At 39.7% G+C, this 22,549-nt stretch overlaps 1 protein-coding gene across 1 annotated transcript; it reads right to left on the reverse strand.

Annotated features, from left to right (window-relative positions):
* Window positions 1-19,918: 19,918 nt before the first annotated feature.
* LOC106385617 (protein DETOXIFICATION 9) lies at window positions 19,919-22,281 on the reverse strand. Its single transcript, XM_013825529.3, has 7 exons — window positions 21,982-22,281; window positions 21,374-21,918; window positions 21,119-21,205; window positions 20,917-20,973; window positions 20,600-20,838; window positions 20,310-20,515; window positions 19,919-20,201 (listed from the first exon to the last, which is right to left on the reverse strand). Exons 1-7 carry the CDS (start codon window positions 22,228-22,230, stop codon window positions 20,136-20,138), a joined length of 1,449 nt encoding a protein of 482 aa, XP_013680983.1. The 5' UTR covers window positions 22,231-22,281; the 3' UTR covers window positions 19,919-20,135.
* Between the last annotated feature and the right edge of the window lie 268 nt (window positions 22,282-22,549).

Consider the following 22,549-nt stretch of genomic DNA (forward strand, 5'->3'; position numbering starts at 1 on the left):
GGTTAATCCACTTCTTTGGGTAGAATTGAGGGAAAGTATGAAGTTTTTTGGTGACTTTCCTCATCGGATATATGTAGGTTGATGTAGTAGGCTTTTGTACCAGACTATTGTATTGTGCTGTGAGTAACATGCTGATGTAGCACACTTTTGGTTGTAACAAACATATGTAATTTGCTTGCAGCAGACTTAAGTATTAGTATTCTTTTACAAAAGACTTTTACAGAAGTCTGCTACTCGACTGTTATCTAGACATCATCTTTTTATCAGTATACTAGTCTTTTTTAGCTCATATTCGACCAAAAATACAATTTCGAGACAACTCAGAGACTTACGTATTAGTCTTCTTTTAAAAAAGACTACAAAAGAAGTCTGTGTTAAGTAAAAGAAGACTATAAAAGAAGTCTGCGTTCTGTAAAAGAAGACTACAAACGAAGTCTGCGTTCTGTAACAGAAGACTAACACATTAAGACATAAGACAACATCCAAAGCAATAAGACAACTGATAATTTCCACACATAAGACATAAGACAACATACAAAGCAATAAGACAACATCCAAAGAAACAATACAACTAATATGTTCCATGTTAAATAAAAGAAGAGAAGAGCATCAAGGTGAAGGCATGAAGGGATGAGAGGATTCTGAATAAAGGAATCAGTACATGAGGGATGTTCGTACAAGCCAAGGCCGTACAAGTGAGGCCGTACACTTAGGGAAAGAGGATCAGTCTAAAGTTACCCAAGTGAAGTTAACCGGAGAGATTAACCTTGTTACAGTCTTATCCTGATCAGTCCGTTGAGGGAAGAAGACCAGCGCGTCTCTAGCTGTTCCAGGCTGTAAAGCAAACAGCATCTTGGTCGTAGATGCCAAGATATCAAAGCGTGTAGGCTCTCCCATTGGATCATTTCAAATGGACGCTCCTCTTCCCCTTTGACTCCACATGCTTCTACTTTCCTAATGTTTAACCTAGTGTCTCTCTTCATTACTATATAACTTGTACTCTGATTGATTAATGAGACAACACACGAGTTTAAGAGTCTCTCTCTCTAGTTCATCATGATAATCTCATACACTCTCTCTTAAACACTCTAATCTCTCTTGAATCTCTCTTAGACTTCTCAAAACCTTTCTTATTCTCTAAAATCATATGGTATCAGAGCCAGGTTGGCTGTGGTATTGAGATCTTGTGTTCTTCAGCTTCAGATAAAAGTTCTTTCTTGTGAGATTCTAAACAAAGTTCAAGCAAATCAAGATGGGAGGAAGCAAGGTTATTACGGTTCCGATTTCACTCAAGGGTGGGGGAAACTACCTGTTGTGGTCTAGGCTTGTGAAGACAGCCATTGGGAGGCTAGTATTATGGGGTCACATCACAGATGAAGCTCCAGCACCAGTGGCCAGTGCGGAAGAAGGTGGAAGAGAGCTCACGGTTGCTGATGGAAAGAAGTGGATTCAAGATGACTTGATGGTGCTATCTGTGCTGCAAGGATCACTTGAAGAACCTCTCTTGGAAGCATACAGCTACTGCGAGACTCCAAAACACCTGTGGGAGGTACTCCAAAAGACTTTTGGGAACGTTACCAATCTGAACCGTGTGTATGAGATCAAGAAAGCTATCAACACACTGGTACAAGATGGAGAGGAGTTCACCAAGCATTTGGGCAAGTATAGATCCTTGTGGTCTGAGCTTGAATCATTGAGGCCAAGCACTGCTGATCAAGAGCTACTCATGGAGAGGAGGGAGCAGGATCAGGTGTTTGGATTACTGTTGACGTTGGATCCTCCGTTCAATGATGTGATCAAGCACATGTTGAGGATGCCAAGTCTCCCATCTATGGAGGAAGTGTGTGCGCTGCTTCAGGAGGAGGAAAGGTCACTTGGTTTCTTCGGAAGCAAGGGAGACTTAGCTCTAGCCAACAAGGCTGAGGAAGGAGCGCAAGCTAACCGTGCAGTATACAAGACTGATGAGAGGAAGTATGGTGATGAGAGAAGGTTTGGAGGCAACTGTGATCACTGCAAGAAGCCGGGACACAAGAGGAGCCAGTGCTGGATCCTTCATCCCCATCTCAAGCCGGCCAAGTTCAACAAGGACCAAGAAGCAAGAGCTAACCTGTCTACTGAAGCAAGTGAAGCCGGTCCATCAGGAGCAGGCTCAAGTGCACAAGTGGGTGAAAGCGCAGGAAAGGCAATGGCAACTCACTACACGGCCACAAAGAGTTTGGAGCATGAAGTGATCCGCGAATCTGACATTGATGCCCTCATCAAAGCTCTTAAGGAGTCTGGTACATTCGGAAACACTCTTGGTTACTCTTACACTGCTCAAATGATGCCTACGAATGAGAATAGGTTGATAGATATCATTGAGGAATTAAAACTGAGAAATGAATCACCTAGAACTCATCTTGCTAGAGGTATAAAACCATTGATTGTTGACTCTGGTGCATCTCATCACATGATTAGTGATGATAGCTTGATTAAAAACATAGAACCTGCTCATGGACATGTAATGATTGCAAATGGAGATAGAATTCCTATTAAAGGTGTAGGAGACTTAAAGCTATTTGATAAGAACTCTAAAGCATTTTACATGCCAGATTTCACTTCTAATCTCTTATCTGTTAAAAGATGTACCAATGATCTACAATGCAATGTTATCTTTAGTCCTAACAATGTGACATTTCAGGATATTGAGAGCAATAAGTTGATTGGACAAGGAGTAACCAAGGGGGATCTTTATGTACTTGAAGATATTAACCCCATTTCTAGTTGTTTGCTGAGTTCTGTTTTAAGTAAAGGTGCATTATGGCATTCTAGGCTAGGACATCCACATGTTAGAGCCTTAAGCTTAATGTTACCAGGTGTCATGTTTAAAAATAATGATTGTGAGGCTTGTATTTTGGGAAAACATTGTAAGACTGTGTTTAAAAGATCTACTACTATCTATGATAAGTGTTTTGATCTTGTTCACTCTGATGTATGGACTGCTCCCTGCTTATCTAGAGATAATTACAAGTACTTTGTCACATTTATAGATGAAAAATCTAAATACACCTGGATAACACTCATTAAAACAAAGGATAGGGTTCTTGATGCATTTAAAAACTTCCAAGCTTATGTATCTAACCAGTATAATGCCAAGATTAAGATTTTCAGGTCTGATAATGGTGGAGAATATACTGGCAATGCATTCAAGAGTCATCTAGCTCAACATGGGATTCTACATCAGACAAGTTGTCCATACACTCCTCAACAGAATGGTGTAGCTGAGAGAAAGAATAGACACCTAATGGAGGTGGCAAGGTCTATGATGTTTCATACAAGCGTGCCTAAAAGATTCTGGAGTGATGCTGTGATCTCGGCTTGTTATCTGATCAATAGGATACCAACCAAGATCTTGGAGGATCAAGCACCTTATGAAGTTCTAAACAGAAGCAAACCTGTGCTGGATCACTTAAGAGTCTTTGGATGTGTGTGCTTTGTACTTGTACCCGGGGAGCTAAGGAATAAGCTAGAAGCAAAGAGCACAAGAGCCATGTTCATTGGCTACTCAACATCACAAAAGGGATACAAATGCTATGATTCAAAGGCCAGGAGAGTTCTTGTGTCTAGAGATGTTAAGTTCTTGGAGGATAAGAGCTTTTATGGAGATAGAAAGTGGGAAGATCTTGAAGATTTGTCTCAACCATCTGATCGAGCTACAAGTCTTAGGCGTGTACTGGAAGGACTTGGAATCAACATGTCCCAGGATCAGCAACCAACAAAAGAGAATGAAGCTGAAGAACCATCACACCATGATCATGAGGGGGGAAATGAGGCTGAGCCTGAAGATCATGAAGATCAAGACTCAGATAGTCATGGTCAAGGTGTGATACAAAGCGAGGAAGAATCCATTCAAGAAGTGGAACCAGATGAAGTAGAAGGAGAAGCGGTTCAGCCTACAGTGGTGGAGGTGGAACCAGTTCCATTAAGGAGAAGCACACGGTTGAAGAAGGATGCTTCCAACTGGGTAAACACGAGAGTGTACTACAATGCTTAGGATGTGAAGCATCCCTCTCAGGCTGTGTGTTCTTTTGCTAGTTACCCAAAGGAACATTGCGCTTTCATTACAAGCTTAGATGAAAGTAGTGTACCAAGATCATATGAAGAAGCAATGCTACATGAAGATTGGAAAGAATCAGTGGGTGATGAAGCTAATGCTATGATAAAGAATGACACTTGGTTTGAAAGTGAGTTGCCAAAAGGGAAGAAGGCTGTAACAAGCAAGTGGATATTCACTATCAAGTATCTACCTGATGGAACCATTGAGAGGAAGAAGACAAGATTGGTGGCTAGAGGATACACTCAAACATATGGGGAAGACTACATTGATACCTTTGCTCCTGTTGCCAAGCTACATACTATAAGGATTGTATTGTCCCTTGCTGTGAACCTTGAGTGGGAGCTTTGGCAGATGGATGTGAAGAATGCCTTTCTTCAAGGAGAGCTAGAGGATGAAGTGTATATGCATCCACCACCAGGCCTAGAGCATCTTGTGAAACCTGGAAATGTATTGAGACTCAAGAAGGCTATCTATGGATTAAAGCAATCTCCTAGAGCATGGTACAACAAATTGAGTACTACCTTAAACGGACGTGGGTTCAAGAAGTCTGAACTGGATCACACTCTCTTCACTCTCACTACACCCTCAGGTATCATTTGTCTACTTGTATATGTTGATGACATTATTATAACAGGTAGTGATAAGGCTGGTATAAAAGCCACAAAGGAGTTTTTGAAATCTGTGTTTGAAATCAAAGATTTAGGAGAAATGAAATACTTCCTTGGAATTGAGTTGTGTAGATCTAAGGAAGGATTGTTCATTTCCCAAAGGAAGTATACACTTGATCTTTTGAAAGATGCAGGTATACAAGGAGATAAGACAGCAAAGATGCCTCTTGAAGATGGATACAAGATTCCACGTGAGGGGAAGATTGAAGATAGCAAGGCTTTTCATGATCCAAAGCTATACAGGAAGCTAGTAGGGAAGCTCATCTACCTCACTATCACGAGACCAGACATATGCTTTGCTGTGAATCAAGTGAGCCAGCATATGCAAGTCGCAAAGGAACATCACTGGCGCATGGTGGAGAGACTTCTCTTGTATCTGAACGGGACATCAAGCCTTGGAGTGTGGATGGGATGCAACAAGAGTACTGAAGTGGGGGGATATTGTGACGCTGATTGGGCTGGAGATAGAGCAGACAGAAGATCAACCACCGGCTATTGTACATTCATTGGAGGCAACTTGGTGACTTGGAAGAGCAAGAAGCAGAAGGTCGTGTCTTGTTCAAGTGCTGAAGCTGAGTATAGAGCAATGCTGAAGCTTACCAATGAGTTGGTATGGATCAAAGGGATCTTAAAGCATTTGGAGATAGAGCAAGCAACTCCAATGACTATGCATTGTGATAATCAAGCGGCTATACACATTGCAACCAACTCAGTCTTCCATGAGAGAACCAAGCACATTGAAGTTGATTGTCACAAGGTGAGGCAGATGATTGTCTTGGGAGTAATCTTGCCATGCTATACGAGGAGTGAGGATCAACTTGCGGATGTGTTCACCAAGGCTGCAAGACAAAAGACTATGGAGTCCATTTACATCAGATTGGGACTCATAGATCTTAAACCAAGGAGCTGATCCCCTTAGCCATGAGTTCTTCACTCTTTTTCCCTCATCAAAGTTTTGTCCCAATGGGTTTTCTTTGGTGAGGTTTTTAATGAGGAAGATCTCATGGCCTTTCCAAGCTTAGCTTTGCAAAGAGTCTAAGCTTGAGGGGGAGTGTTAAATAAAAGAAGAGAAGAGACATCAAGGTGAAGGCATGAAGGGATGAGAGGATTCTGAATAAAGGAATCAGTACATGAGGGATGTCCGTACAAGCCAAGGCCGTACAAGTGAGGCCGTACACTTAGGGAAAGAGGATCAGTCTAAAGTTACCCAAGTGAAGTTAACCGGAGAGATTAACCTTGTTACAGTCTTATCCTGATCAGTCCGTTGAGGGAAGAAGACCAGCGCGTCTCTAGCTGTTCCAGGCTGTAAAGCAAACAGCATCTTGGTTGTAGATGCCAAGATACCAAAGCGTGTAGGCTCTCCCATTGGATCATTTCAAATGGACGCTCCTCTTCCCCTTTGACTCCACATGGTTCTACTTTCCTAATGTTTAACCTAGTGTCTCTCTTCATTACTATATAACTTGTACTCTGATTGATTAATGAGACAACACATGAGTTTAAGAGTCTCTCTCTCTAGTTCATCATGATAATCTCATACACTCTCTCTTAAACACTCTAATCTCTCTTGAATCTCTCTTAGACTTCTCAATACCTTTCTTATTCTCTAAAATCATATTCCACACAAGACATAAGACAACATCTAAAGAAATAAGACAGACAACACCGGTTTAACCTGGACAGTTAGGTTAGTGTGACCCGGTTGTTTGCACTGGGAGCAACTATAATCCTTGTGCAGTTTTCGCGGTTGGTTTCTCCTCATCCTGGAAATTTCTAGCCAAGACTGCCACCTCGACTTCTTTTGCCTACCCCTTCCACGCTTGACCTCTGGAGGAAGACATTTACGTGCCTTATCATCTCCTTCTTCATTAGCAGGTGTTGTATCATCAGTGTTGGGAGCTTCTTCTTCATTGGCAGGTGATGTGTCATCAGTGTTGGGAGCTTGATATACCATATATTTTACCCATTTTTAATCATGGTCTATAAGTGTTTTAAAGTGTTTTAAGATACAATTATTATGTTTTGGAGTCTATTTAGAGTATTTACAGGTTCAGGGACGTTTAGGAGAAATATGGTGATTTTGGAGTCTTTTGGACCTTTGGAGGTGCAGAGTTGCACAGACGCGTCAGATGTTTAGCTATGGATGGAGACCTTCCGACCGTTAGATTAAGCCCATATTTGGATACGGGATAGAGCTTTGAGTTACCTTTCCAATGCCACTGGTCTCAGGTCAATCGGCATCCTGTAGCAGAAGTTATGCCCGTTTCACTGAAGAGTGGTCAGTCTGTCTCGCGAGAGGAAGCTGCCGAGAAGAGGAAGCCGCGTCGATCGATGCAGCACTCTGCATATCGATCGATGGAGATCCAATATCATGGGCCTTGTATATTTTATGACTGCGTGAAGCCCAGAAGCCACAAATTACCATAATACCCTTGGACGACCTGAAACCCTATTTATGTCATTTCTAAGCCATTGTTGACGGCTACGCTTTCTATGCACTTTCATTTCCATTGTTTCTCTGAGAGGAGAGAAGAGAGGAACTCCTATCAGAGTCCTCCTGGAACTCCATTGGTTTTATTGATCTGTTTCATTTCAGTTTATATCTATTCATCTATGATTTATGTTTTCATGTCTGAATAGATCCACCTGTTAGGTTTAGGGTTCAGATAGGTTTGTGGGATTAGCCCCAAACTATAGATCTGTCTTGTTGTGATATTCATGATAGATTTTTATTCATTGCTTGTTTTAGAGTAATTAACTAGAACTTGATCATAGGATTGCATACTCAAGCACCCTTGTTATCCCATCCTAACATCTATCTATCATATTAGGATTGCTAGAGAAGGCTAACCGCCAATTTAGTATCTTAGTAGGGCATATCATACTCGCGCATAGGCCTGGCTAGAACCCGTCGATCGATGTCCTTAACTGACTATCGATCGACGTTGGCAAAGGTGTATCGGTCGACGTCTTAATAGACCATCGATCGACACTCTCTCGTTGTCGACATACTAACCGTTGAGACACGAGATCTAGCTTGTTAACCAGTCAAACATGCGACAGCTGATCACTGAGTCAAGCGGTTGAGCTCTAACATATCATGCATGCAACAAATAGGTACCTATAAGAATTATAATCTCCAACACCTGAATAGAAACCCTAGATCTATCAACTATCCTTCCATCAAACTACTCCTTGCAAGCTGAACAATAACCTTGTTCATCTTGTTTATTGTTTTATTTATTACTTGCTTTATTTACTGCTTTAAAACCTATTAGCCTAGCTTAATTATATAACTATTAGATCTAATCGGTTCCCTAGCTCCTTGTGGATTCGATCCCTAAGTACTATAACTCGACCTCTTTTGATGAGAGTAACACTCTTTAGGGTAATTTGAGTGATATCAAATTTGGCGCCGTTGCCGGAGAGCTTTGATCGTCATTAGATCTTGTTTAGTTAGATTTAGTCTAGGTTTTGTTACTGTTCGAAAAACTCATAAAATTTTTTTCTTCTATTTCAGGTACATACAAATCAGTATCAGAGCAATGAAGAGAGGATTTCTAGGTCCTTCAAGGAAGGAGCCTGCTGGTTTATGCACGATCCGTAGGTCTACGAGGGATGTATCGATCGACACCCTCCGAGCAGCATCGATCGATAGCGTGAGCCAAGCATCGAACGACACTATTCATCATGTGTCGGAAAACACTATTCATCCGGGTACTGTTCATCATGTTACTGTTCATACGGGTATTGTTCACCGCAATACTATTCACTGAGGTACTATTCATCGAGGTACTATTCATCCTAGTACTGTTCATCGTGATACTATTCATCGCGACACTATTTATCTCCCGTCGATCGACACTGTTCATCCCGTGTCGGTCGACACTATTCATATCCCGTCGATTGACACTGTTCATCCCGTGTCGGTCGATACTATTCATGTCCCGTCGATCGACACTGTTCATCCCGTGTCGGTCGACACTATTCATCTTCCGTCGATCGACACTGTTCATCCCGTGTCGGTCGACACTATTCATCTTCCGTCGATCGATACTGTTCATCCGAACACTGTTCATCGCGATACTGTTCATCCGAATATTGTTCATCCGAACACTGTTCATCCGAACACTGTTCATCCGAACACTGTTCCTCCAATGACGAACACCACTTACGGAGAGACAGAGAAGGTCGAAGTGCTCATACTTAAGATCGACAAGAAAGGTATTTGGCGAGACGAAGAAGGTCGCCCATGCAGCCTCAAAGGACAATTGATTAATGCAGAGGGTAGTGTAATCCCTGATGTAATTGCTGTGGCTGAGACGAATACCTTTAATCTGACAAGTCAATGGTATGATTGGGGAAGTGAGGATCCATTTTGCGGTCTTCCTCATTTGGATCCCAAAGATCTTATCAAGAGACTTGAGGAGTTAGCCTCAGCAAACAAGAACGATGAAATATCTGCAGACCACATTATCTGCAAGATCTTCTCCTATTGTTTATCTAGAGATGCTTTTAGCTGGTTTAGTAAGCTGCAACCAAGATCTCTAACCTTCTGGGAAGACATCAAAGAAGCCTTCCTAGGCAAATTTTTCAGCGAGGCTGTAGTAACTCGAAGTAAAAGGCTTGACAAGATGATTAAAGATCGGGAGAAAGAAATAATGATTAGTATGAGTCAGATTCTTGACTTCGTCTACAGCGAGGAGAATGAAGATTTTGAAATCCCGACCACTCATGTCAAGCAGCCAGACATTCAGGTTCACCATGCAGATGAGAGTAAGCAGAAGGACGAACTGAACAGAGAAAAGCTGGTCAACCATGATACAGTTGAGGATGATGATTATCATGTATCAGGAGAGCAGAGCAAAGTAGAAGAAGCTAATACAAAAGATCCGACTTCAGCATCGCTCGACAGTAGTAACTCAGAATCGATCGATATCCGCACTTCAGAAACGATCGATACAGATATTTGTCATCGATCGATACCTTCTACAATCCCTGATGCTACCACTGTGTATGTTAGGACTGGACGACCGAAGGCAATTAGTGACTATAACAGTCCTGAGGACGCCTATGCTAAAAGGTCTGCATCGCATCGTTCAGCACTTCAGAATACTGTCCTTGAGCTGCACCATGCATATATCTCTCTTGTGGGTCAGCATTCTTTCCATGGTTTTCCTCATGAAGATCCCACTAGCCACCTGGAAACATTTGTAGATCTAGTCTCGACCATTAAATGCAATGGAGTCTCTGAAGACTATTATTTATGCAAATTATTTCCATACTCTCTTGCTGGGGATGCAGCTCATTGGTTGAAGAAGCTACCACCAGGATCTCTCAATGCGTGGAATGACATTGCAAACGCTTTCGTCAACAAGTTCATCAATGATGCTGCAGCAAGTCTAGAGATTGAGATGAGATCTATGATGGAATATATGGTGGAAGATGATGAACAACATGTGTTTGGAGAGCTGAGCAGAATAGAAGAAGTCGATATTAGTGACATGAGCTCAGAACCGATCGACACTCCGACCTCAACATCAATCGACATCCCAACCGTAACATCGATCGACCCCAGCTTTCAAACGTCGATCGACACAAACTCCTGTTGTCGATCGATACCACTCGAAATCCCTGAAAAATCGAGTTATTCTCAGGACATTGCAAACTCGACACTGAAGAGCATCGATGTATCAAGTTGTTATCCTGACCAAAAAGTAGAAAAAGAAATCACCATGGAAGATTTTTTGGAACTAGAAGAATTCAGCTTGGAGATTTGGATTCGAGTGAAGAAGTAACTATGGAAGACTTCTTGGAGCTGGAGGAATGGCTTGGGGATTTAGACCAGAACCCGAAGCAGAAGTTTGATGATCAGCACACTTCGGGAAAAGGTCTGGAAAATTCCTTAAAGGCTGACGACATCGACCGACATAAACCTGATCTACAGTCGCCGTCTAACATCGATCAACATATACCCGACTGTATCGCTCGATACCCACACGATTGTATCGATCGATACTCATGGTTGGATAGACTATCTGAATACCCAATTGAACCAGGACCGATTGAGGAGATAATGCACATGTCTAAGACATCACACATTGATGTCCCCGAACATCTAAGACCACCTATATGCTCAGAAGAAGCTGTTGGGATTTGCAAAAGAGTGAAGAGGATACATGATCCTGTGAAGATTATGATTCCATGTGCAGTGTTTGAAGTTGAATCTCCTATCCCACCAGATAAATGTGTATATCTGAGTTCTTACATAGAGGTATTGGGTGATCAACATGTAGAAGTTTATCAGAGAGGGCTGCGATTTAGAGATGAAGTAGATGAAGGCCCAGCAGGAGCACCATCGAGCGACATCAGCAAATCGGAATTGATCGACACTAACACTTCATCATCGATCGATACCGATCAGATACCATCGATCGACACTAGACGCGAATCAGAGCAGGATGAGTATGAATTGTGTGGAAATATTTTTTATGGAGATACCACCACGCATTCAGACAAGTCTAGGGGAAAGAAGTGGAGGAACTGGAAGAAGAAAAAGAGAATCAATGAAGGTTCTCAGATATCATTGATTCCTCACTTCTCAGATGATACCAGGAAGTTCAGAGTGAGATTACATAAGTCTGTGGAAAAGAAGGGGAGAAATTGGAAGAAGCGGAAACGAACCAAAGGAGGTTCTCAATTACCATTGACTCCTTACTTCTCATATAGTATCAGAAAATCAAGAGTGCGCAGCAAATGCTTCTCACATCCATATGCAAAACTTATAGCACTCCTTATTGTTGAGATGATAGACAAAGGAGAAGGGTCTATGGAGGAGGCTTTCACACAAGAATGATAAAGCTTCAAAGAGTAGACATTGAGACTTGAATTGGAGCAAGTTCTCATTCTTATCCGGACTTAATCAGATCTCCAGAAGTCAAGCTAATGACTAAAAATAAGCGCTGAGTGGGAGGCAACCCACTGTTAGTGTTTTATTTATGTTAGGTACAAGGAAAAGATCCGAGGAAGACGAGTTTCCATAGAAATCGACGATGGCTAGCTAACATCGATCGACAGAGTATCAAAAGGGTATTGATCGCCACTTAACTGTGTTGGTCAATATTCACATCAAAGTTAGGTATATTGTTCTTCCTTGTTAAATATTGTCCTTATGATTTATTCTCCCACCGATCTTAGGCTGAATAACATTGGTCACAATGTTATTTAAGTCTGGGGGAGGTTATATTAATATTAGGTTTTAGTTAGATGTTTAGAATAGGGACCCAAGTAAACGATTGCCATGATATCGACCGACGAGAACAAGTCGATATCGATCGACATTGCTACATCTGCCACGACCGATGACAACACGTTTACATCTATCGACATCCATTCTGGTCAGGTATATCGTTCTAACTTGTTAAATTGAGTACTTATGATTTATTTACACCAATCTCCGACTGGATAACACCATTATAGTGTTATCTAAGTCTGGGGAGGTTCTACTAATATTGTGTTTTAGTTAGTTAAAAAAAAAAAAAAATTAAAACAGATCCGAGTAGACGATTGCTCAGCACATCGACCGATGGCACCAGCTCGATATCGATCGACAGCGCTTCATATCCAACAATCGATTGTCTCTTCATTGTGTCGAATGATTGCTCTAGCCATCGACCGATGAGACCATGTCACTATCAATCGACAGCACTTCATCAACATCGATCGATTGTCTATTCATTGTGTCGATCGACACTGATGTCGAGCAGGTTATTGTTCTTACTTGTTAAATTGTTTATTTATTTATTTATGTTCTAACCATAACTCCGACTAGATATACACTGGGGACAGTATAATTTAAATCTGGGAGGATGTTTACTGATATTTGCTTATCTATTGAGTTTTATAAAATGTTTTCAAAACTGTTTTTATTGAGTCAAGAAGGGGATAATGAACTTATTAGTTTCATGCTTGTTATCTAACCACTCTTTAGCACCATTCTATACTTACTGATTGCAGATAGTACTAAAGATACTAAAGTGGATCAACCTGTCAACTATGTTCACACTTGCTGAGATTGTTTGAAGGAACCGAAGCTGACCTCCAACCTAATTTGACTTAACTGCTTGTCTTGGGGCTTGGTATACACTGGATCGGATTCCTCCTTCAGGTCTGAAAGGTAAAAGTCTGAGTGATTTTGGTTTCCTTATCTCCTCCCTTTGGCATCCTAATAAAATAAAATAAAAGATTGAGATGATTTCTTGCGGTTTACAGGGGTAGGTACATTACCGATGACCCCATTATTCTACTCTAATAGAATGATCACACATTGTTGGAAGCGAGGGGTAGGTACATTACCGATGACCCCACTATTCGCCTACACTTTGTCAAGAAAAGAAAAAGAAAAAAATAATAAAAAAAATAATAATAATAAATAAAAAAAAATCGAAAAGAAGGTGAATAAGATGGACTATCAGCATCTTTGTTCATTGGAATTGAGATAAAAAAGATTCAGAGAAGGGAGATATAGAGTAAAAGAACCAGAACAAGACTACCTGTTTACTCAGATACCTGTTGGGGTAAGAGTCCATGTGTCTTGTGATCGATACTCCCAAGGTAAAGCATACACATTTATTTATGTTAAGAAATGAGGTTGGTAGAGGGGAATGTCAGACATGATTTGCTAAGATGTTGGCTAGGTGAATTTGGTTGCTAAGCTAGGATATTGTATAATATGCTTCTGTGATTAGGACTTTTTAGATGTGGATTGCAATATTGTAGAGGTGATGATTCTAAGTTTTAAATCATGTGAGTCCCTGCTGTTTTCAAAACCTCTTTCAGAGAGACTGCCCGTCTGTTTTGCTTGAGGACAAGCAGAAGGGTAAGTCTGGGGGAGTTGATAGACCATATATTTTACCCATTTTTAATCATGGTCTATAAGTGTTTTAAAGTGTTTTAAGATACAATTATTATGTTTTGGAGTCTATTTAGAGTATTTACAGGTTCAGGGACGTTTAGGAGAAATATGGTGATTTTGGAGTCTTTTGGAGCCTTTGAAGGTGAAGAGTGGTCAGTCTGCCTGTAGCATCCTGTAGCAGATGTTATGCCCGTTTTACTGAAGAGTGGTCAGTCTGCCTCGCGAGAGGAAGCTGCCGAGAAGAGAAAGCCACGTCGATCGATGCAGCACTCTGCATGTCGATCGATGGAGATCCCAGATCGTAGGACTTGTATATTTTATGACTGCGTGAAGCCCAGAAGCCACAAATTACCAAAATACCCTTGGACGACCAGAAACCCTATTTATGTCATTTCTAAGCCATTGTTGACGGCTACGCTTTTTACACACTTTCATTTCCATTGTTTCTCTGAGAGGAGAGAAGGGAGGAACTGCTATCAGAGTCCTCTTGGAACTCCATTGGTTTTATTGATCTGTTTCATTTCAGTTTATATCTATTCATCTATGATTTCTGTTTTCATGTCTGAATAGATCCACCTGTTAGGTTTAGGGTTCAGATAGGTTTGTGGGATTAGCCCCAAACTATAGATCTGCCTTGTTGTGATATTCATGATAGATTTTTATTCATTGCTTGTTTTAGAGTAATTAACTAGAACTTGATCATATGATTGTATACTCAAGCACCCTTGTTATCACATCCTGACATCTATCTATCATATTAGGATTGCTAGAGAGGGCTAACCGCCAATTTAGTATCTTAGTAGGGCATATCATACTCGTGCATAGACCTGGCTAGAACCCGTCGATCGATGTCCTCAACTAACTATCGATCGACGTTGGCAAAGGTGTATCGGTTGACGTCTTAATAGACCATCAATCGACACTCTCTCGTTGTCGACATACTAACCGTTGAGACACGAGATCTAGCTTGTTAACCAGTGAAACATGCGACAGCTGATCACTGAGTTAAGCGGTTGAGCTCTAACATATCATGCATGCAACAAATAGGTACCTATAGGAATTATAATCTCCAACACCTGAATAGAAACCCTAGATCTATCAACCATCCTTCCATCAAACTACTCCTTGCCAAGCTGAACAATTACCTTGTTCATCTTGTTTATTGCTTTATTTACTGCTTTAAAACCTATTAGCCTAGCTTAATCATATAACTATTAGATCTAATCGGTTCCCTAGCTCCTTGTGGATTCGATCCCTAAGTACTATAACTCGACCTCTTTTGATGAGAGTAACACCCTTTAGGGTAATTTGAGTGATATCAGAGCTTCCAAAACGTAACTTTTGGGATATATATTTGCCGCATATGCTGCATAAAGATAATTCTTTGAATAGGATAGGTATACAAGCGTAGAGACATGAATATTTGCATCCTTTGCAGCTGCAATGGGATGTGAACAAGGCATCTTCTCAATATCAAACACACCACATTGACACCTCCGAGGTTCCAAGTCAACAACACAATCTCGATGTCCTCCTCTCACAACAAATCACCAACCATCAATACGCTCCACATTCATCATATCTGCATACTCTTCACGAATAACCAATACGTTTTCAACTCCCCGACTATGATGTGAAGTGAGACTCAAAGCATCTTCTCTCCTTTTAAAGAACCACCTTCCTAGCTTCTCATGTATAAATTCAAGAAGGAATGAGATTGGGAATCCTTTGGCTGGCTTAAGTGCGGAGTTGATGGATTATGCGATGTTTCTAGTCTTTATGTTGTATCTGTCACCTTGAAAGTGAACTCGTGACCATAAAGAGACGTCTGCATTTTCCAAATATGTTGCAAGGTTTTGGTTTATACTCTGTATCTCATCCATGTAGCGGTTAAAATCGAAAAGCGTATGTGCATAAGCAGCGTCTTTGACCAAGTACAACATGTGCTTTCCCTTGAACTTTTGGACTATGTTCTGTTGTAGATGATAATAGCATATTCCTCGCCTTGCCCAAGGGAAAACCTTCTCACACGCCTTCTTAATGGAACCGTGCCTGTCAGAAACTATCACCAAAGCATACTGATCTGAAACACATCTCCGCAATTGGGTAAAAAAGCATTCCCACGACTCATCATTCTCCGCATCCACAATTGCAAAAGCCAATGGAAAAATCTGAAAATTACCGTCTTGGGCAGCAGCAACTAGCATAACTCCTTCATACTTTCCACATAGATGAGTCCCATCCACCACAATAACCCTCCTAAGATAGTTAAAACCAGCTATCGAAGCTGCAAAATATAGGAATAGATACTTAAATATGTTTTCACCACTTTCTCAAGACATGTGACAAATCCCGGATTCGATATCTCGATATGACGCAAATAAGAAGGCAGATTCTCATATCCATCTTCTGCTGTTCCTCTCACCAACTCTTGCGCATATAACAAAGCTCTATACGAAGTGTTGTAATCTAGCTTCATCCCAAACATGTTCTTCATCGCGTCTTTGATATGCTTCGGTGTAAGCCCATCTATAATCCCAACCCGTTCTATAAATAGTCTTGCACATATTTCAGAGTAAAATGTTTCCGTTGAGCCATTCGATCCGCCACTGAACATGTATGAGTTTTTGAATATTTTGTCACCCAAAATGTCTTTGGCCCATGCTTCAGACTCGCTCTAAGCTTCCAACCACATCCTTGAGCACGACACTTGACCACATACAGAGTTTTCATTGTCTTATATACTGAGAATGTAAATTTATATTCCACAGCCACCGATTTCAGCTTTGAAATAAGCTTAGCCTTACTAGCAAAACTCTGACCGACATATATATTGTCCTTTAAGGACAACGATCTTCCTTCACCACCAGAGAACTTTGCTTTATAACCATCATAAAGCGTTTCATTTGCATCCTCGTTAGAATCCTCATCTTTCACTTTCCCGTAATCACTGTAGTTTACACTATCGTCAACATCAACAGCAAAATCAGCAGTTGCTTGAACATCATCAGCAGTTGCTTGAACATCATCAGCATCGTTACTATCTTCATCCAAACTCTGAATCAATATCTTGACCAGTATCTTCATCGGCAAAATTACTATCATCACCATCAGACACATCTGCATCATCATCAACTCCAGCTTCTACTTGGCTCTGGCTTGATACACAAAGGCGTACAAAGTATGTCTTAGCCAACTCGATCAAGTTCCGCACTTGTCTATCATTCATGACATGCATAGGAGGAGTATCCGGAGTCATTTGCTGTAAAATGACGTCTGGTAAGGAATATGTTAGCTCCACCTTCTCGATTTTCTTGTCCAGACCATAATCTTCTAGTGCCATTTCATGAAGTTCACCATGTGTACAACCATCCGACACAAGAAACATTCTCCCTCCTTTCCGATTATTGACCACAAACTCCCACAAAGAGCCTTTCACCACCCATTCTCCGTATACAACAGGTACCTGAGCCATTTCCTGCAAAAAAATACAGGTTTACATAATCAGCAAAGAAATATTTCATGTTTCATAAAACTATAAACGAAGACTTACAAATACGTCTACAATTATTAGCTAACAACATTGTCAAATTAAATGAATTATACCTTTATAATTATAAAAAAAAATTCTTTTCAAAATCACTCAACCCCATTAGGATTAACTAACACACACTGTCAAACAAAAAAAACTAGAAAAAATTTAATGAATAATACACAAATTCCAATTTTATAGATTTTTCTGTACAGACTTAATATTCAGTCTCTGGAGATGTAGACGTTCTTTTCAGTTTACAGACGTAGACTGTCAAATAAGTCTCAGCTTTGGGTTGTTTTTTGCAATTGGCCTTTTCACGTGTTGCTTTCTATAATTGAAAAAAATTTGTGATTTTGTACATGTAGACTTTCATTTCAGTCTACAATTTAAAAATGTTAGTTTTTGCAGTTGACCAGAATTATCCAAGATTTGACCTTCAGAACTAGACTTTATATGCAGTCTACATGTTTGAATTTTTTTGAAATATGTAAGTTTTGCAATTGACCAAGTTTTACTTTCAATCAGTAGATTGAAATGAACGTCTACGGGTGTGTAGACTTCTTGTGAAGTCTACTATCAAATACGACGGGTTGGTTTTGCATTTGACCAAAATAAAAAGGTAGACTTTATACGCAGTCTACATTTTTTTTCTTAGATAAGAAGACTGCATATGAACTCTACAATTTAATAAATTTTTTATTGCTTTTTAAACTTTTGGGTCAAATACAAAACTAACCTATTCAACGAAGTCAAAGTTTTGGTCAAATACAAAACTGACCTTTTATAGAATTCGTTGGCAGTCTACATTTTGTAAACTTCCGTTGAAGTCTATTTTGAAAAGTCAAAAGTTCTGTCAAATGAAAAACTAACCTTTTTTAGGTAGACGTCTGAGTAAGTCTACCGAAAGTTTTACTTTTATTGTCAAAGGTAAAGACAGAGACTACTCGGGAAGTTTGCGTTAGAAAAAAATTTTGTTTGGTCAATTGCAAAACTAATCCGTGCGTTGACAAATAGACTGCATCATAAGTCTACACGGAGGCGTAGACATACAAAACAGTCTACCGTCGCGACACATATCTGGAAAAGAACGGCAACCATATAAATAGTTACCTTTTTCCTGTGTAAAGTTCGTTTTCAACCTTTTCAATCATCCAAACTCCGAGTATGAGCAAAAAGAAGCATCTTTAACGATTCACTAATGAAGAAACTCGAAAATATGAAGTTTATAATTGTGAAATTGAAAGTTATGAAAATTTTTAGATGGAAATGTAGAGGAGATAAGAGGAAATGAAATTTTTTGGGTTAGAATGAGAAAAAAAGTGGTTGAAAATTGAATTCTAGAGCTTTAGAGCTCAAAAATGGTGGTTCATGGTAGTTGGAAAAATTGATGATGATGGCATTTTTGTAAATAAAAAGAAATAGTTAGGGTGTATGTAGTTTTTTGTTAATTTTAAATTAATAAAAAATTAAATAAAAATAGTAGTTTTGTGAATAATTCAAAAACATAGGGATAGTATGAAAATTATATTGATGGACAAAAAAAATGTTAGTTTTGGATTTGATTTGAAAAAGTGGGTTGGTTTTGAAAAACACCCTTTTTTTTTTTTACCTCCAATTATAGACGTTTTCCATTGGGAAATTATCCCACGTGTTGTCGGCCCTGTTCGAAACTACGCTAGGCGCTAGTCGGACGGCAACTTCGGGCCTAGCGAGTTACCGAAAAATCGGGGATTAAGCGGGATATACGCGGGGCCTAGTTTTTAATATTTTTTGTTTAATTTAATAAGTAAAATTAAATATATAACTTAAATAACATTATAATGTGATAATTTATATACACTCAAATTTATATTAATAACTAACTTTAATAAAATCGATTTTTAAAAATATACATGTATATAAACAGGTCTAGACAACAAATAAGGAATTAATTAGAGATTAGTTTTTGTACTTTTATTATAAGTATATATACTGTCATATGCGTAGAATGTCAAACAATTGACGTCTCCAAGTGGTCAAGACCACTTCTATCATGCTGGGCAACCTGAGTTCGATACCCCATCGGTGTAATATATTTATTTTCGCATTATAATGTTAAGGCACGAGAGTCCCACATCGGTTACCCAAAAAAAGGAAAAGAAATGCGACTCTATATATATGTCCTCTACATGAAATGTGTTTGCTAAGATATTGGGCTTCAAGTAAAGCCCAAAAATAGTTTTATTAAATAAAATTTTGGACCGATTAGTCTGTTTTTGGGCCGATTAGTCGCTTTATTGGGCCGACTAGTCTGTTTTTGGGCCGACTAACTGGTGTCCGATTTTATTGACCGATTTGGTCAAAATGCAGCGGTCGTGGTCCGAGTAGCGACTAGGCGGGCGCCTAGGCGGCTAGGCGCCCGCGTTTTTGAACAAGGGTTGTCGGCCACTACAATCACCTACTCACATTAACTCCTGTGATCATCTCAATTATCTTTCTTGAAGAAAGTATTCAAATTTGATTTTGTCTTTTCTCTTGGTCAAATTGTTTTTCCCTTTCAAGATAAAAACTCTCTTTGATTAAATATTGTTGTTATTTGTACAAATGGTCATAGGTAGTATATATATAAAAATCTTTTTTTTTATTCATTCGAATTGCACCTCTTCGCCACAGTCAAGCTCCTAGTACGCGGTTAGGCGTCCGAGTGTTTGAACAAAGCTCTGACATCATATAAAAATATATAATTAAATCTCAAAATAACTTACAATCCCCGCAAAACTTATTTTAGGTCCCATACAATTTCAACATGGGATTCATATTAAACATCCTTTTAGATTGAGTGTAGACAAAACTAAATTAATTGCATGACCGTTGAAGTTTCTAGAACAAGTTCATTCAACGGGCAGTCAATGTTCACTCATAGCATTCCCTACAAACTCTTCTTCAATTAACAAATGAGTCATCTCTCCTTACTTTCTCATCAAGTATTCTCTCCCTAGCTTTGTTTGCCTGCAAGATTTCCCAAATAAGTAGAACAAATATCAGGTCAAATGTTTAAGATATATAACAAATGATTAAATACAAAAAAAATAAAGAAATTTACACAGTTTTAATCACCTCTTTGGTCCAATTGGTGAACCCAACAACAAGAAAGAGGATTAGAGTTTGTAGTGTTGATCCTGAGACTAAACCAGCCCAGAGTCCTTTCCCATTGAAGTGAAGATGAAAACACAATAGAAGTCCAATAGGAATACCAATGATATAATATGAAGCTATGTTCACATAAGCCCCAATTTTCTGCCACCCTGTTCCTCTCACAATCCCTGAAAAAAACATATTCGTTTGATAATCACGAAAATCTAAAATGACTGTTCCTGATCAGAAGAGGATGGTTAAGAAAGGCTAACCGGAGAGGACGATCACGAAGCTGTCCATGAGGATTGAAATGCAAAGAATGGGAGTCATCTTGGTCACATAGCGAGTTACTTCCTCCACATTGCTGTAAGCATAAGGCCATACATTCCGAGATAACAAGAGAGTAGAGCTCACAATGACTGATTCAACAGCTGCAATTATAACCGCGGCTGAAGCAGAATCATGAGCCCCTCGTGGGTTCCCAGCTCCTAGCTCATTCGCCACATTGGTACTAACCAGTAACGAAAATAAGAAACAATTGCCATTTTGGAATTCAGGATTTGAGAATTAAAGTAAAAAAATAACAAACCTCGCAGCATCACCGATTCCATTTACCAAATTGTAGTGCAAAGTAGAGGTCGTGAGACTGTTCAAATCCAAAACTCAAGGCTCAGAAAATGAAAAAATTGTTGGTAGAATAGTATATAAATCAATAAATATGTCTTTTTTTGGTAAAATAATAAATCAATATATATATATATATATATATATATATATATATGAAGCACTACCAAATCGAGATAACCGAAGTTTCGAGCTTTGAGTTGGGAAGAAGACCGGAGAGCAAAGTTATCACCTCGAAAGCTAACCACTCAAGGCTAGTGAAGGAAACAAAAACACGTGTTAAATCAAAGATCTCAAACCGAATAGGGTTGTATTGAAAAAGAAAAAACACAGAAAGATCCATCGAATATACTAATCAAAGATCTCAAACCCAAAACTCAGACCAACATAGTCACTGATGACCACTAGATTTACAGACTTACCAACACATCATCGCAGAAGGAACCGCAAATTGAAAGAAGATTTTCGTGTGAAGAAACGCATCCTTGGACATATAAATCCGCGTTTTCAAGCACGTTTGAGAGCGTTTCATGTAAACCCAAAGGAAAACCGCGTTAAGCCAGTAGGATATACCGATAGACACAGCCGCTCCTTTGACTCCAAACTCAAATCTGTGAACCATTAGCCAACAGAGAGGAACATGGAAAGAGAGAGTAGCTAGAGAGCTCAACACCATAGGAAATATCAAGCTTTGTGACTGAAAGTATCGAACCAGCGACTCGAGAACCGAGTAACCGAATAATGCCGGTATGAGCCAGAGGCAGTAAACAGATGCTAACTCAGCTACTTGAGGGTCTTGGTGAAGAAGAATCAAGATCTGGTTCATGAATATCCAAAGAATCGAAATCGGAAAAGCGATAATCAAGAGATAAACCATTGACGTGAAAGTGTAGGGTCCAAGATTCTGATATTGTTCTGCTCCAAATGCTTGGCCACATAGTGTTTCCAATGCACCTGAAAGACCAAACTGTTGTATACAAATAAAATGATTAGAAAGTCACAATAAAAATAAAATAAAGAATTTACTTACGAGGATACCAAAGCCGGTGACGTTAGCAAATGAGCTTCCAAGAGCGATTCCGGCAAGGGAGAGTTCGTTCCGGTGACCGACAATCATCGTAGAAGTTGCTTGAAGAAGAAACTGAGACATGTTCACGGCGACCATTGGAGCAGCCATTGAAGCAACTTTCTTCATCTTCTCCCATCTTATCCTCTCTCTCTCTTCTTCTTCTGATTGTTGTTTGTTCTTCACCAGTAATGGAGCTTCAGTACTCTTCATCTTGTTTCTGGTTAGAAAATATGGGAACTTGGGTCGAATTTATTAAGTTTTTTTTTTTTTTTTTAACGGCAAACGGCTATTCTATTACTCAAACTTGAGGTGGTCTGGGAAGCCAGACCGGAATAGAACAACCAATAAAACATAAGGATCTATGAAAAGAACGTGCATTCCTAGCTAACGAATCCGCAATCTCATTCTGCGTCCTTGGAACGTAGCTTATCTTGAAGTCCGGAAAACATAACCGAAGAGTTTGAACGATTTCCAACTCAGTTGAGAAGTTGGGCCAATCTTGTGGCTGCTCTATCATTGCAATCAGGTC

The sequence above is a fragment of the Brassica napus genome, chromosome A6 (assembly GCF_020379485.1).
Source record: "Brassica napus cultivar Da-Ae chromosome A6, Da-Ae, whole genome shotgun sequence".
Classification (NCBI taxonomy): Eukaryota; Viridiplantae; Streptophyta; class Magnoliopsida; order Brassicales; family Brassicaceae; genus Brassica; species Brassica napus.